This window comes from Macaca thibetana, chromosome 14 (assembly GCF_024542745.1).
Source record: "Macaca thibetana thibetana isolate TM-01 chromosome 14, ASM2454274v1, whole genome shotgun sequence".
In the NCBI taxonomy this organism is placed as follows: domain Eukaryota; kingdom Metazoa; phylum Chordata; class Mammalia; order Primates; family Cercopithecidae; genus Macaca; species Macaca thibetana.
In genome coordinates this window covers 30,330,467-30,349,664 of record NC_065591.1, presented here as the reverse complement: position 1 = coordinate 30,349,664, position 19,198 = coordinate 30,330,467, and the positions used below count along the sequence as shown (strand labels likewise).

The 19,198-nt window shown below is 42.4% G+C and overlaps 2 protein-coding genes across 4 annotated transcripts in view; one reads left to right on the top strand and one right to left on the bottom strand.

The window, feature by feature from the left end:
- PDHX (pyruvate dehydrogenase complex component X) overlaps window positions 1–19,198 on the top strand; it is a 157,991-nt gene that overhangs the window by 62,907 nt on the left and 75,886 nt on the right. The gene's annotated exons all lie outside the window — the stretch shown is intronic.
- The window catches only part of APIP (APAF1 interacting protein), a 39,601-nt gene that overhangs the window by 18,249 nt on the left and 2,154 nt on the right, over window positions 1–19,198 (bottom strand). For 2 of the 3 annotated variants that reach the window (XM_050758939.1, XM_050758941.1), the window contains exons 2-3: window positions 5,380–5,444; window positions 105–205 (exon numbers count right to left, since the gene is read on the bottom strand). In XM_050758939.1, the coding sequence (XP_050614896.1) occupies window positions 105–205; window positions 5,380–5,444 (166 nt within the window). The remainder of the gene's footprint in view (window positions 1–104; window positions 206–5,379; window positions 5,445–19,198) is intronic. The other variant, XM_050758940.1, reaches the window with a different exon arrangement.

Genomic DNA, 19,198 nt, shown 5'->3' with positions numbered 1-19,198 from the left:
CACATAAAACTGATCATCAGTTGTTCTTTGGATGTAACACATTAGACTCGCTGTGGTCTACTCAAATGGAGAGTTCCTAGTAATAAAGGCTGCCAGAAACTTACCCATGCTTCAAGCTAATTCCTCCTCCAGTCCCAGTGACCCAGCCCAAATGGTAAAACTGTTTGCAAAGTTCTGGGATCAGGTATCTTGGATGCTCCTTGTCCTAAAAAGAAGGCAATGATTTTTAAAACAGACATCATTTTATCAAGTAACTATTCCAGCTGGTGTTTCTAATAAGAAGTTAATTTAAGAAAGTTTAAGAAAACATACTATAGAAAGAGTACAGTGAGGGAAAAAACTATTACAGACATATTTTGTTTTTAATGTTTAGAAAGTGGATCTACTACATTATTTGGCAACCCGAGATTATTCAGTATAGGGCCATATAGTCCAACACTAAGGAACAGGCTGCAAAAACAAGGTGGGGAAATGCCCAGTATACATTACAAAGCATCAACTAAAATGGCTGAAAGAAAACAGAATCTCATGCTGAAGGAACAGTCTGTCCAGAACATTTATTTACACAAAGCACCTTATTTAACTAAGGCTTAATGATATATATATATGAGATATTATGATAGTTACACATTCAACACATACTCTGTGTGTTGGTTCAATTGCATTTTTATTCCAAAAAAGTCCTTTCTCCCATAATGATTTTAGTTTCTCTTATTGCAAAAGCAATATATACTCATTAGAGAAAATAAAGTGAAGCAAATTACAAAAAACACTAAGAAACAATCTCAGTTAACACTTGCTTAACCCATTTTACAAAGATATGTGTTTATGAGTGTGTGTATGTGTATGTATACAGAGAGATAAATACCAAGCCTTATTTTTGTAAGTCCAATGATTACTTCTTTGGAAAAAAAAAATCCACACCATTTTCTCCTGCTTTTTTGTGGTTTAAATTAATGAAAACAAACAAAATAAATAAAGAAGAAATACAATGAATTCCATTTTGGGCAGTATGATATACAATCCTTAACTTGAAAATAAGTACAAATGCTGAATAAATTATTTTAAAAAATATTTCAAAACAAGTTGTTGAGCTGGCAAGAAAGTAAGGTTTCACAGGGACCATAAAAAATGAGAATGAGACTCTCACACTAGTTAGAACGGCGATCACTAAAAAGTCAGGAAACGATAGATGCTAGAAAGGATGTGGAGAAATAGGAACGCTTTTACACCGTTGGTGGGAGTGTAAATTAGTTCAACCATTGTGGAAGACATTGTGGTGACTCCTCAAGGATCTAGAACCAGAAATACCATTTGACCCAGCAATCCCATTACTGGGATTCTACTATAAAGACACACACGTATGTTTACTGCAGCACTATTCACAGTAGCAAAGACTTGGAATCAACCCAAATGCCCATCAATGTTAGACTGGATAAAGAAAATGTGGTACATATACACCATGGAATACTATGCAGCCATAAAAAAGGATGAGTTCACATCCTTTGTAGGGACATGGATGAAGGTGCAAACCATTCTCAGCAAACTAACACAGGAACAGAAAACCAAACACCACGTTATCACTCACAAGTGGGAGTTGGACAATGAGAACACATGGACACAAGGAAGGGAACATCACACACTGGGGCCAGTCAGGAGGTGGGCAGCTAGAGGAGGGATAGCATTAGGAGAAATACCTAACGTCGATGATGGGTTGAGGGGTGCAGCAAACCACCATGGCACAGGTATACCTATGTAACAAACCTGCACATTCTGCACATGGATCCCAGAACCTAAAAGTATAACAAAGCAACAACAACAACAACAAATGAGAATGAGACTACCTGGGAGAGAAGTAAGCTCCAAAGCCAGAATGTTCCTGAAGGTATTGCAAAACTCTGGTGACCTAGAGCTTCAATTCTGATAGCCATGTAAGCCACTAGAAGCATGAGATAAAACCCAGGCCCTGATCAATTCGAGAGAACCTAATGAAAAATCCCCACATAAACTGGAGACCCCAATGAGGTCCACCTTCAAGGTAACAGTGAACAAAACAAGATTCACTGTGGAGAAAATCACAACAAGGAAGCATGCCTTTACAGGTCCTGTCACTGGGTAAAGCGGGAAAAACATCTCTGAGTTCAAAAAGGGATCATTATTTAACAGGCTGAATTCTCAGCTACTTAACTGAATACTTGAAATTGTGGTGTTTTTCCCCAGATTCAGTGCTAATGTTCTACTTACTCATTTTAAGTATTACAAATGATGACTGATGGAGTAACCTTCCAAATATAAAATTAGTAACATGAGAACCTAGAAATTGCTAAAAGTTCTGATTCAACTTAGACTTGGAGTTAGCTCACTTAAAAGTCAAATCCACATTACTGGATTTATTGCTTACATGACTTTGGGTGTCAGTTTACTTATCCCTACAATGAAAATGCTGTGAGGATTAAAATGAGCTACAATGGACATAACGCAATCAGCACAATATCTGACACCGTCAATGTCAGTTTCCTTCTCATTTTAAAGAGCTGAAAATTCTTGAATTAAAATAGCAGATTATAGGAATTATTAAGAAATTACTTTAGACAGAGAGGGTAAGGTTGGCAAGGTTTTGTTTTCTTTTAATAATGCAGCTTGGTAAGGTTTTTTTTTTTTTTCTTTTAATAATGTAGCTCCAAAAATATTTCTTTTCTAGCAGAAGAGTGGCTTAAAGGGTCAGGCTGGCAAGCTTTGATATGCAAATGCCAGCCATTAGAAACTGGGTCCATCCAATATGGTGATTCCTACCTTCTTCTTGTCACCATGTGTGCCAAGCACCATAGTCACCCCAGATATCTTCATGTGTACAGAACATCATGGTGGCCTGTATTTGAATATTAAAAGGCTAGTTTTTGCGTGGGCTACATGAATGACATATCTGGTCAAACCAATCCCCTGGGCCCTATGGAAATCAGACACCACCTCCTCCAGCCTCCTAATATAACCCAGTGTTTTCCGCTGCACGTGGGGTTTTCTCTCCCCGCTTGGAGCCACCCTCCTCTCTGTACAGGGGAGCTTCTTTCTTGCCTATTAAACTCTCCATTCCTTAAAACCACTCCACGGGTGTCCGTGTCATTTATCTAAATTGGTGCGAGACAAAGGGCCCTGGTGTTCCCTCAGTCATCGGAGTCGTATCATTTTGGTGCACTGGCCGGGAATCTGAGGTACAACATTCATCGGAGTGGTGACTATAGGAGCAAACCTAAAATCTGTTCTATCATTCTGAGGGGCTCTTGGCCTCTATCTTAAAATCAAATCAAATCAATCAACAGACATCCTTCAGCTAGATAAAAATACGCTTATCATGACTGCCATTCTAAAGCCTGGGATGTTAAGCTTCCAGGTGAGAACACGGAGAACCTCCCAGTACCCACGGGTCATTGGGAATGTTGGCCGTGTTTCGAATCAGTTTCCTTTCATGGGGAAACCTTACCATCGGGTGAGGCTGGGAAAAGTTCTGAGGCAACTGCAAATTTCTGGCCAGGGCACACCCTGGCGTTATTCAAAGGCCTCTGGATTGGACCCAGCCTCCAACAGCCCATTTCGGGTTTTGGCAGAGAATCCCCAGCTATCCTGTCACAAAACTTTCCTTCTTTTTCTATCCACGGTCTCTTTCTCTCTCTCTGTGTAGAATGTGCGGGAATTTAGTAACCAGGAGTTTAGCTCAGGAATGCTATTGCAATCTTCTAGGAAAAGAGGGTTCCTTTCCTCCCCCTCCTCCCTACCCCCACCCAGAGTGAGCTTCTCTCTCTCTCTCTCTCTGCCCTTGGTCTGGAGAGTGCAGGGCATTTCCAGGTCTCTCTACCGCTTCTCTAGCGAGCACATAGTATTTCTTTTCTTTTCTCTCTTTTTTTTTTTTTTGAGGCGGAGTCTCACTCTATCACCCAGGCTGGAGTGCAGTGGCGCGATTTGGCTCACTGCAAGCTCCGCCTCCCGGGTTCACACCATTCTCTTGCCTCAGCCTCGCGAGTTGCTGGGACTATAGGCCCCCGCCACCGCGCCCAGCTAACTGTTTGCATTTTTAGTGGAGACGGGGTTTCACCGTGTTAGCCAGGATGGTCTCGATCTCCTGACCTTGTGATCCACCCGCCCCAGCCGCGAGCACATAGTATTTCTAAACCAACAGTGCCACCTAGTGGAAATAGAAATCCTCTTCATGAGGCACTTTTTTTTTTTTTTAAATGGTAACACTGCAGCTTCCTTTTGCACCACTAGAAATCGGGCTCTAAGCCTCTTCCGTGAACAGGAAAATTCTGCTTTCAACAGATAGGGGTTAAATGTCTTCTGTGTGGCCAAATTTTAGTCTCAATATTGTCCCATCAGCAGGAAAACGGTCATTTGGTTCCTACATTCCTTAAAGGCACCTATTCTGTCTCCGATTAAGGTAGTACTTCACTAGTAAGGGGATTTTTAAGTCCAGAAGTTAACCGAAACCATTTTTCTAAGGGTAAATGCTTTAGCATGGGCCATAATAGCAGGATATAGAGTTCAATCTAGCACACCCCCTCCATTAAAGGGGCCTTGCCCCATTACCTAGTTTTTCTTGAGATCCATTTCTTTTAGGGAGTTACACAGGTCACACAAGTCTAGGAGGTCAAAGGGAAATAATAAGCAGAGGACTAGGGCTGCTTGGGGAAGTGCAACTAGGCCCAAAAGTCTAGTTCCTCTGGTGCAATGGCTTGGAGGGTCACGCCTATAGTCATGGGCTGCACATTTAACAGGGAGGTGGGATCCAGGAACCAGGGAGGGAAAATAGTTGGGGGATGCTCCCACTGTTTTCTTCTCCACCCTGGGTCATATACAGAAAGGAAGGAGACTAAAAGGACACTTTTATTCTCACTTCTCTTTCTAAATGGGTAACAGATTGTCTTCAGCATGCAGTCCCCTGGAGTGGATTTTAAAACACTGGGACTGCTTGGACCTTGAGACTTTGAAGAAAAAGTGCCTCATAATCTATTGCACAAGGGCATGGCCTTCTTACCATCTTGAGGACAGACAAACCTGGCCATCTTTGAGGAGCCTTGATTTTAATATCATCCAACAGTTAGAGCTTTTCTGTAGACAGAAGGGCAAATGGACTGTGGTCCCATATGTATAGACGTTCTTTGCCCTGTGAAACCCAGACCTTTACAAGCTCTGCACAACTGACCCAGTTCCTTTACCAGCCATGGCAGGCAAGCCCATAGGCCTTCCCCAGTGCTAAAGCATGTTCCTAAGGAGCAATCTGAGACAGTTATTGAATGTCCCAACCCTTCCAGTCCCCTCCAATTGTACCATCAGCTCCTCCAGCTCCACCATCTCCAGTATATCCTACTCTCCCCACTTCACTCTTACCTCTGCAGGAAATGCTTGATGGGAATGGTGCCATGAGGGTTCAAGTTGCCTTTTCATTACAGGACCTTAAGCAAATAAAGGGAGACTTAGGCCGATTTTCTGACAACCCAGGTAGTTAGATAGAAATTTTCCAAAATTTAACTCAGGTATTTGACCTCACATAGAGGGATGTTATGTTGCTGCTATGTTAGACACTCATTGCAGCTGAAAAGCAGGCAGTTCTGCAGGCAGCAGAAAAATATGGAGATGAGTAACATGCCTCCTATAGCAGACCAAGGAGACAAAGAGGAGATAGGGAAGGTGAGGAAGAAGTGAAAACTCCATTCCCACTAGGAAGGGAAGCAGTTCTGGTAGACACCCCTGATTGGAACCCCAATAACTCAGGAGATGAATAGAAAAGGAAGCACCTTCAATGTGTGTATTAGAGGGCCCATGGAAAACCAGAGCCAAACCTCTCAATTACTCTAAACTGTCTATGATAGACTAAAGACCAGACGAGAATCCCATAGTCTTTATGGAAAGGCTGAGAGAGGCACTAATAAAACATACGTATTAGGCCCTGATTCAATCAAGGGACAGCTCATTCTCAAGGACAAGTTTATTACACAGGTAGCTCCCGATATTAAAAGGAAACTATAAAAGCAAGCTACAGGGCCAGATAGTACCCTAGAAAACCTCCTGAGAAAGCCACTTTGGTCTTTTACAATAGGCATCAGGAGGAAGCCCAATAAAAGGAAAGGAAATACAAGAAGACAACAGAGGTTCTAGTAGCAGTGGTGCAAATTTGCAAAGTCCAGGATCCCCTAGGTACATCCACTAGTTGTTATTGATGTGGCAAGTCAGGGCATTTTAAGAAAGAATGTCCAGGTAGCAAGACAAGGCCACCTCGACCCTGTCCAGCCTGTGGCGGAGGCCACTGGAGACAGAACTGCCCCCAGAGATGGAGGTCACTGGGTTCAGAACCAGTCTCACAGATGGTCCAGCAGGACCGATGGGTCCCGGGGCTCAAATCCCTGGCTCCAGCAACTCAGACTACCACTACAGCACAGGAACCTCAGGTGATTCTGGAAATGGAAGGAAGGAAGGAAGGAAGGGAGGGAGGGAGGGAGGGAGGGAGGGAGGGAGGAAGGAAGGAAAGAAGGAAGGAAGAGAGGGAGGAACGAACGAACGAACGAACTCCTTCTGGATACTGGAGCCAGTCTCTCTCTTCTCCTCTCTAAACCAGGCCTCCCCTCTTCCCATAGTATGACTGTAAGGGGCGTCTCAGGAAAAACTCTAACCTGATATTTTTCTCAACCTCTTAACCTGCAGATGGGGGAACCTACTATTTACACATGCTTTTAAAATCAGGGCTGAAAGTCCTGCTCCTTTCTTAGGGAGATAGTCTAGCTTGCATGAGGGCCAGCATCTGTATTAGCCCCAGGACAAACTCTGTGTCTCCCCCTGATGGAAGCTAACATTAAACTACAACTGTGGGCAACTCAAGGAAGAATAGGTCGAGCTATAACCTTTAGGCCAGTCCAGACCTATCTTAAGGATCTCACTTCTTTTCCTAACCAGAGACAGTATCCCCTGGGCCCAGAGGCTAGGAAAGGGCTAGAAGCCATTAATAATAACCTAAAGATGCAGGGCCTCACCTCCTCAAACCCTTTCATAGCCCCTGAAACACCCCAATATTAGGAGTGCAGAAACCCAATGGGGAATGGAGACTAATTCAGGACTTTTCCCTCATTAATGAAGCTGTAGTTCCAATCTATCCAGTGGTACCTAATCCCTATACCTTGTTAACTCAAATACCTGAGGGAACTAGATGGTTTACAGTCCTAGATTTAAAGGATGCCTTTTTCTGCATACCATTACATCCTGATTCTCAATATCTGTTTGCCTTTGAAGATCCCTCTGGCCAGACTGCCCAGTTAACCCAGACAGTGTTGCCTCAGGGATTTTGAGATAGTCCTCATCTGTTTGGACAGACACTGTCACAAGACATTTCTGAGTTCTCTCATTCTCAAGTTAGGGTCTCGCATTAGTTGATAATATTCTGTTCTGTGCCCCAACTGAGGAAGCTTCTCAGGAAGGCACTGAAGCTCTTCTCAACTTCTTAGCTAACAGAGGACATAAGGTTTCAAAATCCAAGGTCCAGCTCTGCAAAACCTCAGTGAAGTACCTAGGATTAGTACTGTCCAAGGGGACCAGAGTATTAGGGGAAGAGAAGATTAAGCCTATTTCCTCCTTCCCTCGCCCCCAAACCCTCAAGCAACTAAGAGGATTTTGGGGCACTACAGGATTTTGTAGACTATGGATACCTGGGTATGGTGAAATAGCCCGTCCATTACATAACTTCATAAAAGAAGCTCAGGGAGCTAAAACTCATCTTTTAATCTGGGAACCTGAAGCTTAAAACACCTTCAACCAGCTAAAGCAAGCCTTGCTCAAGGCACCAGCCCTCAGCCTTCCTGTAGGGAAGGCCTTCAATCTGTATGTATCAGAAAGTAAGGGAATGGCCCTGGGAGTTTTAACACAGGCCCGAGGACTAGCTCAACAGCCAATGGGTTACCTAAGCAGGGAGCTTGATTTGGTGGCTAAAGGGTGGCCAGTATGTCTCTAAGCCATTGCCTCAGTGGCTCTACTGGTCCCAGAAGCCTCCAAACTAATCCTAGGAAATGATTTAACTGTTTACAACCCACATAACACGGCAGGACTATTGCACTCTAGCGGGGAGCCTTTGGGCTAACAGATAGCCAACTCCTTACATATCAGGCCCTGCTGTTAGAAGGTTCCAACATCCAATTAAAGACTTGTTCTCATCCAAATCCGGCCACCTTCTTCCCCGAGGAAACTGGGGAACCTGAGCATGACTATGAACAAATCATAGTACACACCTATGCAGCCAGGGAAGATACCGGAGAAACTTCCCTAGAGAACTCAGTATGGGTTCCTCTTCACAGATGGGAGCTCTTTTGCAGAACAAGGAATATGCGTAAGCAGTGGTCACTCTAAATGACGTCATCAAAAGTGCATCTCTCCCTCCAGGCACAAGTGCTCAATTAGCTGAGCTAACAGCTCTTACAAAAGCAATTAAATTAAGCAAAGGAAAGGTAACTAACATCTACACTGATTCCAAGTATGCTTTCCTGGTTCTCCATGCTCATGCTGCCATTTGGAAGGAAAGGCATTTCCTTACCACCAATGGACTTCCTATAAAACATCACCAGAAAATTAACAGGTTATTATCTTCAGTTTTCCTTACACAAGAAATAGCAGTGATGCATTGTAAGGGACATCAAAAGGGAACAGATGAAGTAGCCGAAGGATCCAGATTAGCTGATCAGTGGCAAGGAAGCCTCAAGGCATCAACACACTTCATACCCCTCTAATCTGGGAAGGCTCCATAAGAGAAATTAAACCTCAGTACTCCCCTACAGAAATACAATGGACCACTTCGTCTCGAGGGTATACCTTTTAGTCCTCAGGATGGCTACAGTCAGAGGATGGCAAACACCACTTGCCAGCCTCTGGCCAACGGAAAATCCTTAAAACCCTTCACCAAGCTTTTCACTTGGGAAAGGATAAAACTTATCAATGTGCCCATATATTGTTTTCAGGAGAGAACTCACTAAAAACAATCAAGCAAGTTGTTAATACTTGTGAAGTCTGTCTTAAAAATAATCCCCTGAACAGGTGACTCCTTCCTCCTCAAACCCAAAGAACGGCAAGTTATCCAGGGGAAGACTGGCAAATAGACAAGGGGCATTCAATACCTGCTGGAACAGGTAGACACCTTCATGACTGGGTAGAAGCATTTCCATGCCATACACAAAGAGCCTCTGAGGTAATAAAAATGTTAGCTAATGAAATAACTTCCTGCTTTGGTCTACCGAAGTACCTTCAAAGTGACAATGGGCCCTCGTCTAAGGCAGCTGTCACACAAGGGGTCTCGAAAGCACTAGGCATAGAATGTCATCTCCACTGTGCTTAGAGACCCCAATTCTCAGGGAAGGTAGAGAAAACTAATGATATTATCAACAGACACCTCAGAAAATTATCCCAAGAAACTCACCTTCCTTGGATCACTCTTCTTCCCATGGCCTTACTACGAATAAGAAATACCCCTTCAAAACTAGGTCTTAGCCCTTTTGAGATGCTGTACAGATGGGCTTTCCTTACCAATGATTTTCTATTAGATCAGGAAACCTCTGAGCTAGTTAAGCATGTAACCTCTCTGGCTCACTTTCAACAGGAATTAGCACAACTAGCAAAAGCCCAACCCCAGGAAACTGGACTACCTCTATTTAACCCAGGAGATTTGGTACTGGTAAAGGCTCTCCCTTCTCTCTCTCCTTCCCTAAGCCCAAGCTGGGAAGAACCTTACACTGTTCCTCTTTCAAGCCCCTAGGCAATAAAAGATACAGGAATCCACTCCTGGATATATTATATTTGTGGGAAAGCCTGGAGACCTGAGGGAGCAACCCCTGACAGCACAGAGGAATGCCTTGAATATCAATGTAAAGAAATAGGAGATCTTAAGCTGAAAATCACAAAAGATAAGTAACTGAATGAAAATTACTCATCTTAGTCTCACCCCTACCTCACCAAATACTTCTTGTCGTTTCCTCCTCTCCTTTTGAGATTCGCTGCCAAATATTATAACTTCTTTTTGATGGAAATTATTTACTATGCCACTCCTGCAGGACTGTTTTACTCACTCTACTATTTGGAGTAGGACTATATGCTGTAGCACCCTCAGGGTGGAATATCAGACAGAGAATCTCAATTACTGTAGCATTCTGCTTAATTATTATCCTCATAGCAGGAATAACAGTTACGAAAAGGAAGTAAATACGAGCATTTTACTATCACTTAGTCCGTTAGGACTCTTTATCGGACTTAGTAATACATCACACCCTTTAGCTCCTGCAATACCTGCCATGGTCCACCTGTACATCAAGACTAATGATTGGGTCCATCCTAAGTGGTTTGCTCAGTTCAGTGACGCTAAAGAAACTTACAATGACCAGCAATTCACCGTCTTAGGATTCCCTTTATTGGCTTCACTTTTACCCTTAAAGACCTACCAGGCATAAATTGGACATGGTATGGGGGCAACACTCTGCTCCCAGTGCCGAAGAACACTCTGCCCAAAGATAAGCTTCACATCCTCAGCTGGGACAAAGCCCAGTAATAGCAAATGCCTCCCTCTGCTTTAAAAGCAGCGAGGAAGGACCATGCTTGGGAGATCTCAGATATTTTAACATCACACTTGTAATTGCTGATAGTTCAAATATTTACGGAGGAGAGTGCAACAAGGGTGATCTAAAAGGATCAGAAGCCCTAGTTGGGGGGCTTTCAGAATCTAGCCTCTCATTCTGGTTGGAAGTCCCGATGGGAATGGCATACTCTAAGTAACCACCTTGACTATAATGTAAACATGGGCCTTTCCGAATATGCCCCCTTATGGAATTCCAGGCCCTTGTATGATGTTTGCTAATAGTAACAGCTTACACATCTGTGGCGAACTGGAGGCATCTGGACTGACAGCCCCTGCCACAGGATCATCTGTGATATTGGCCAGGGCATATTATGTCTTTAATTCTTCGAAACTCCATTTGTCAGTTGGACGCTTCTCACTTGGCATGTCAAATTCCAAATGGCATCGTAAATATCATAACTATGGATATCCTCATCCCAAGGATGCCCCTATTATATGTAAAGAAGGGAAACTTCTATGATACAAGAAAAATCTGCTGGTGTCTCTCACAAGCCACAACTTAGAACCGTCCCTTCAAGGAACAGCACTTTTTTTGTTTGTTTGTTTTTTGTGGCTCCTGGATATATTTAATCCTCCCAAGGCACTGGAAGGAAACTTATACTATAGTAGCACTAGTTCCTGACTTATTATTTTTAAATTCTACAAAGATGGCAGCATCATCTGGGGTTATCCCTAACTTAGGCTCTTTTCTAGAGACTACACTACATTGAATATGCTGGACAAAGAGATCTATCATTTCTATGCCCTCATAGGGAGATTTAACTGAAAGAGCAGACTGGGGAGGGCATGCACAGGACTCCCATCTTAGAAAAACCATGAATGGGAAATTCTATAGCCAGAGGTCTAGTCTGGATTACGGGCATACCTCTCCTTGAAAGATCAGTACTTAATATTTCTATTACGATGCAACAAGGGTAGAAGGCAACTGTAGGTGCCATAGAGGGACAACAGCAATCTACAGACTGTTTCACCTCAGTAGTAGCACAGGACAGGGCTTAAACGTCCTTATAGCTGAAGTAGGAGGTACCTGTGCACTTATAAATAAAACATGCTGCTTCTGGATTAACACCTCTAGTAAAGCAGAGGAAAATCTACAGGTACTTAAAGATCAAATCAAAATCATTAACAGGCTACAAGAACATGCAGGCTTCAGCCCCGGGTGCCTACAATTCCTCTTTAATGAATTCTAGTTTTCTTTATGGAATTGGTTAGCTCCTTTATTAAGCCCCCTCTTACTTATATGTCTTGTATTAATATTTGGACCTTGCATACTCAATACTATGACTCAAATCATTTCCTTTTGCCTAGAAGCAATCAAACCAAATGGTGCTGCAAACCGAACCACACACGGACATGCCACTCTTCCGAGGACCCTTAGATCAACCCCAGGAGGAGCCCTAGCTGTTGTTCCCCACTTGATGTCCCTTTTCAGCAGGAAGTAGCCAGAAAGAGTCCTTGCCCCAAACCCCCTAACAGCAGTTAGGATGGCATCTCCTTAGGGAGGGAATATGACAGGAGTTATTAAGGAAAAACTGTTGGTATTTCTTATACCTGTCCTTAAGAAATCTAGCCCAAATTACCTATGCCTGCATAATTTCCTATTTCCTTATTTAGGGATATAAGTGATATTTTGATCATCTTAAAGTACAGCTAATGGGAAGACTCCTGCAGTCTTCCAACCCTTAAAACTATCAATTTGCACAGCAAATTGCAAACATTACAGAAAATGGTCTTTTATTACAGGTCTCCCCTTTCTCTTTTGTCTTTTCCAGTGCTGAGTATTACAGCAATTAGCTAGCTTCAAGCTACAGTAATAACAATGACAAGGCAGCTGCTGTTAATACATTTTCAATCCTTGAGACCCATAAAATTAAAATTTCAAAGAGAATTATCACTTAGCAGGCACCAACAGAGATATACTTGGTGAAAATGAAGTCATTTAAACTGTCCAGAAGAAAGGAACTGCCAGAACATATATTTTAACAAGAATTGACAAGGAAAGGTTTAGTTGGTATCTAGTTCTCTACTGAATGTCAATATTACTTTCCTATTATTGTTAGATCTGGTTTTCAATTGTAATAATAATTTTGAAATGTGTATCTAAAGATTGATTACAATCAACTATTTATAGTAGAGGTTATACAGTGAGGAGGAAACACATTTAACAGCATTTTATACATATCAAAATCATTAACATCTAACACGTTTTGATTCGGTACATTATTTTTCCCATTTTTCAATCTAGTTATTTTAAGGAAATCAGCCTGGCTTGTCTCTGAGATACTACTCACAGCCAACAATGGCTCTAATCCCCTCCCCCATCTTTTCTTTCAACTTAAGCAAATACAGGCATATATTCCTCAGATACATACATGTTTTCCTGAGAGACTCTCATACAAGTATAAAATAACATGCATGAAAGCTATTACTAACTCATCAATAAACGGGGAGACTAGTAAGATGTCACAACTGATTCAAAGGGAGAATTCAAAATATACATATATAAGTAACGAGGAATCCTGACTTAGCAAAATTGGACACTGTCCACGGGTTAACAATAAAATGAATCTCCATTGAACACAACTTGAATTTCCATAAACAATAATTACCTGCGTAACTGTCAGGATTCCACAACTGACAGTTGTAAAATATCATAATGATAACTCCAAACACCCCGTAAATACTCTTTTTGTTTGCTTCAAAGTCTTTCACTTATTTTCCTGACACTGGCCTCAGGAAGGGACTGAATGCAGGCACAGTAAAGATGTGTTGTACTTTCTCTCTGTCCTTGGTCTTTGTTTCATTCTGCACATTTGTTGCACTTGTCTCTCTGTGCATCTTGGTTTTCTTTACTTGAATGCCCCAGCTCTCCCTTCTACCTTCACTGCACTTAAAAACCCTCCTCCTCCTCATCAGTCAAGTGTTGACTAGAAATCAGAAGACATGGAGCCTGTTTTTAGCTTTGACCCCCACTAGCTGTGTGCCCTAAGGCAAGTCAGTGATACTTTCTGGGCATCAGTCTCCTTCTATTAATAATCTGGATCAGTGATCTCCAGACTTCTGAATTAACACCAGTAGTTTGTTCTATGTGGTATTGTTTATACCTGTCTTAATGAAGGATGGTGGGAGTATATGCTGGGTAGGTGAAGAGGAGAACGGGTATTTCAGTCAGAGAGGATGCTTAGTAGCCGGAAGTGGTTATAAATTACGTTCTGCAGGATGGAGGTAAAAGGGAGGCTGAGTCTAAAGGGTCTTCCATGCTATGCACAGGGCTTTGGCCTATATTTTACGGATGACTGAAAACCACCAAGGAGTTTGAAACATAAGATATGTGATAAGAGTCTGTTTTTGAAACACTTGCACAGTGGCAGTAAAGGAAAGAGGCTGAAAGGCAGTGGCCAAGAAAGCAAAAGCTCAGCAGAGCAGGGAGGCTGCTGAAAGAGTTTAAAAAGGAAGTTGGAAGGCAGGGACTGTGAAGATGCATTTGGCAGATAAAGGACTTGGGGTGAGAAAACTGAAGGAGAGAAAGAAAGGCTTCAAAGACTCCCAAGTGTGTGCTCAGCTGAGTAGCTGAGTGGATATCATTCCCTGGGATGTGGGTCAGAAATATTACCATGTGCTGAACACTCTTCTAGGCCCTGGGAATTCAGCCATAAACTAGACCTGAATTCCCAGGGCCTGACCTAAAAGAATTCACATTCTAGGGAGGAGTTTTTAAAAAGTAAACAGAAGAATACACAAGTAAATTGTAAAAAGTGCCAAGAAGGAAACAAACAAGGGATTTGGAGAAAAATGGCAGGGATCAACTTTGATTAAGGCAGTCAAGGAAGGCCTCTCTGAGCAGGTGGCATTTAATCCAGGACCTAAAAGACATGATCTAAGCCAGTGTGTGATGAATGACTATGTGTGCGTGTGAAAGGTTTTGTGCTGGGAGAGGCAAGTACTCCAGGCAGAGGAAACAGCAAGTGTGAAGGCTCCGAAGTGAGTATTTCACAGGTAGAAGATCAGCTGGCTGGAGCAGAAGTGAGGAAGTGCTGAGGGTGGCAGAAGATAAATTTGTAGGGGCCAGATATGGAAGGGCTTGAAAGCTGATGAGAACAGTCTTACCAGAAAGGAAATGATTCCTAATAGGAGACATGGGGAGAGGGAGAGAAATAATTATAGAAGGTGAGAGGGCTTGGAGATCCTGAGCTCTAGTGGAGGAACTGGGCTTCTTCCATTTCATGAAATAAGAGAGAGAAGCTGGGTTCACATTCCAGCAGATTGGTAGGTTTTCTGGTAGGAAGGCAAGGAAGTTCATTACCCAATGACTTCTACTGTCTTAAATATAAACAAAGTCATCAGCTGAGAGTATGGCGACAGGGTACGAGAGGCCTGACAAGAGAATAAAAGGTATAAAACAGTCATCTTGGGGAGTGGAATGGTGAACTACTAAAGAAACAAAGAAGGGTTGTTGGGCAGCATTAAGTGCCGATCTGAGGTTGAAATCATGAAGCAAGGCCAGACAACAAAGTTGTGCAATATTCTCCAGCAATGTTCAGCTGCTCAACGCCGGCCCAAAGAAATGGGTGGCAGGGTTCATCCTGGCTAAAGGTTTGGCTAGGCCAACTCCATATGTAAATTAGGTCAACCATGACCTTAAGTAACAGCTGTTTCAATAGACTAGGTGAGGAAGCAAGATCACAGTGGGCTTCACTCACTTTGATTTAGAAGTAAATGAAACTTGGAGGCATGGAGTTCTAATGACTCTTTCAATAGTGTTGCTATAAAGAACGGCCAGACAGGGAAAAAGAAGGGAAAACTGGTTAATTCAGACAGTTTTCTACTACATGCTAAGGGGTAACATTAGGAGATAGGGAGAGATTAAACATATAGGAGAGCAGAGGTCTAAGAGGTCAGACTTTGTCGAGATAGAGAAGCCGGCATTAGAAAAACAGGAATGGGAGGAAAGGTAAAGATGCAGGTAAGTCTGTAATAATATTAACAAAGTAATATTAAATGTGTAATAATACCACTGATAATAAGAATTGCTAACATTTCTTTATTGAGTGCTTATTTTGTGCCAGGCATTTTTCTAAAGACTTTATATGGACTACTTTACTTTATCCTTACAACAACCCTATTGTACTAAGAGAGATTAAGTAACTTGTCCAAGGCCACCAAGATAGCAGGTGGCAGAGCCAGAATTTGAACCCAGGCAGTCTGATTCTGGTCCTTAACCTTTACATTATACTGCATGTGGGAAGAGGAAGAAATTAAGAAGTTCACACCTACTAGCTTTCAGTTTCTTTGTGATTTTGGAGGAAAGGTCACCTTTGAAACAGGTGTGGGGTAAAGGATGAGGTGAAATGGTGAGGTTCTGGAACAGCTACTTAGGGGATTGTAAAAGGAAACTCCCCAGAAGACTGTCACATGCTACTCAGAGGCCAGCTGCAGTAGGACACCAGAATATTTGTAGAGACACTAATTCATATAGTTGAATATACCCAAAAGAGTGTATGGTAAAGGGGTAGGGGTTGGGTAGAGAAGGATATGACCATGGGAATCGGATGTTAGAGTGAGGGGGAGGTAAAGATGAACAGCATTGATGAGGTCAAGGAAAAAAAAGGGCAAGGTATTGGATGTCCTTGTGTTGCAGAAATACCAAAGAACAAATATTTGTTCAGCGTCAACAGATATAGGACACTGTGATAGTTAAGGTAAAATCAAAAAATAGAAGTAGTCCCTACCTGGTTTTTCTCTGCAACTAAGCAGAGCTCCCTAAAGGGTAGGGAATGGGTTGTTGGTATAAGCTATACCTACCACAGTGCTTTGCTCAATAAACAGTGGTTGCATTAAGATCATACCTCTTACATTTAAAAAAGTCCTATATCAGAGGTTATGGTATTTTGTAGACTGCTTCGGGCTCACAGGAAGTTGTTTATTTGGTCTACACAATGCTTAGAAAGAGTCTGAGCCTAAATTTTAAAGTCAAGAGATTTCATATAAAATCTGAGTTTCCAGTTTCCTTTAAAAAAGCAAAACTAAACAATGGGCTGATAATATTCCCACATAGCAAAAACGATCAGCGTTGTGTACTGCTGCCTCTTAAAACAGGGCATATGCTGGCCCTAGTATCTTCTTTTTGGTTTCCATCTGGCCAATCTAAAATGCCATATTCTCCATAAAGTCTTCCATGAGTCACTGTATGAAATGACCTTCCCCTCCCTGTAAACTTGCAAAATACTTTGTCATCCTCTAACAGAACTTTGTCCTTTCCCCTCATGCCCCACTGCCCATTACTCATATATATTAATTATAAATACGCATTTGCAACTGCCCAAGTTTCTGAAGAATAAGAACAACTTACTCATGTTTGCATTTTTCAGCCTGGACTTTAATATACAGTTTCTGAGTAAATGCTTTCTCTTTTAGGGAAACACTCTGTGACTTTGCTGATGCTAGAAAAAATCAGTTCAAGGGCCAGTCAGTAGGGATTTAATTTCAGAACTGTAAAGCCAGTTTAGAGATTATTGTTATAAGCTGCAGCTGACCTGAAAATAACACACTTGACGCCTAAAGAATCTTTAGAATACAAGACGAAAGTACATGAAACATAAATCACTTGGGAAAGTTACTGCAAAGTATAACAAAAATTATTGAAAGGGCTACAGAGGGAGGCAAATAATATGTGTTCAGAAAAGAGTGTTTATCAAAGACAGAATAATAAATAAATAATGCACAGGTCTTGAGAGGGAAGGTTTTGGTGAGCAAGTCTTCTAAATCTTTATCTCCAATCCAGGTCTCTCTCCTAGCTTGAAAGCAATACCCAGTGTGATGGTTAATACTGAGTGTTGACTTGATTGGATTGAAGGATACAGAGTATTGATCCTAGGTGTGTCTGTGAGGGTGCTGCCAAAGGAGGATTAACATTTGAGTCAGTGGGCTGGGAAAGGCAGACCCACCCTTAATCTGGATGGACACAATCTAATCAGCTGCTAGGGTGGCTAGAATAGAAGCAGGCAGAAAAATGTGATAAGGGAGACTGGCTTAGCCTCCCAGCCTACATCTTTCTCCCATGCATCGAACTCCAAGTTCTTCAGTTTTGGAACTCAGACTGGCTCTCCTTCCTCCTCAGCCTGCAAACGGCCTAATGTTGGACCTTGGGTTCATGTGAGTTAATGCTTAATATTTATTTATTAATGCTTAATAAACTTCCCCATATATATATATAAAATTCCATTAGTTCTGTCCCTCTAGAGAACCCTGCTTAATACACCCAGTGTATAGTACCACATGCTGAGGCTGTACCTCAAACTCAACATGTACACAACACGCCCATGATAAACTGTTTCTTCCTCCTGTATTCTCTTTCTGGTGGACCACCAGGCCCCAATCACTAGATCAGACACCTAAAAGTCATTCTTGATTTCTTTTCTCACTACACACATCTAATCAATAACTAAGACCTTCTGATTTTACTCCTTCACTCAGACCTCCAGCATCTCTTGCCTGGATTCTTGCCATGGCTTCCTAGTCTGTCTCCATGCCTCTAGTCTTTTTAACTCTAGCCAGCAATCCCCAGGCTTTCTTCAGTCGCCTTGGCTGATTATCTCATTGCCCTTCATTTAAAAACCTAAGATTTGCTTAGCAGGTCCTTTAGGTCTGGTCCTAGTGTGTCCAGAATTGGTTCCTTCCAGTGGGTTCTTGGTCTCGCTGACTTCAAGAAGGAAGCTGTGGACCCTTGCGGTGAGTGTTACAGTTCTTAAAGATGGTGTGTCCAGAGTTTGTTCCTTCAGGTGTTCAGATGTGTCCAGAGTTTCTTCCTTCTGGTGGGTTCGCGGTCTTGCTGACTTCAGGAGTGAAGTCACAGACCTTCGCAGTGAGTGTTACAGCTCTTAAACGTGGCGTGCCCGGAGTTGTTGGTTTCTCCTGGTGGGTTCGTTGTCTTGCTGACTTCAGGAGTGAAGCTGCAGACCTTCACAGTGAGTGTTACAGCTCATAAAGGTAGTGCGGACCCAAAGAGTGAGGAGCAGCAATACTTATTGTGAAGAGCGAAAGAACAAAGCTTCCATGGGTGGAAGGTGACCCTAACCGGTTGCAGCAAGGCGAGCTTTTATTCCCTTATTTGGCCCCACCCACATCCTGCTGATTGGTCCATTTTACAGAGAGCTGATTGGTGCGTTTACAAACCTTTAGCTAGACGGAGAGCGCTGATTGTTGCATTTACAATCCTTAAGCTAGACAGAAAAGTTCTCCAAGTCCCCAGTCAACCCAGAAACCCAGCTGGCTTCACCTCTCAGTAGCTTTTCTCTTTAGCTTCATCTCTTCTCAAGTCTCTGGCCCCTACTTCATGTTCCAGAACACCAAACTTAATATGGGAACACACCATGTCCATAATCAGGGACAATCCTGAGATTGTGTACATGCTACTTCCCCTACGTGGAATATCTTTACTTTCATTGCATGTGGTTATGTCTTCCTGATCCTTTAGGCCTCAGTAGATACTTTCACTTTTTCCTGAGGTATTCTCTAACCCAGTCAAGTGTATACTCCTAAACTACCTTGAAC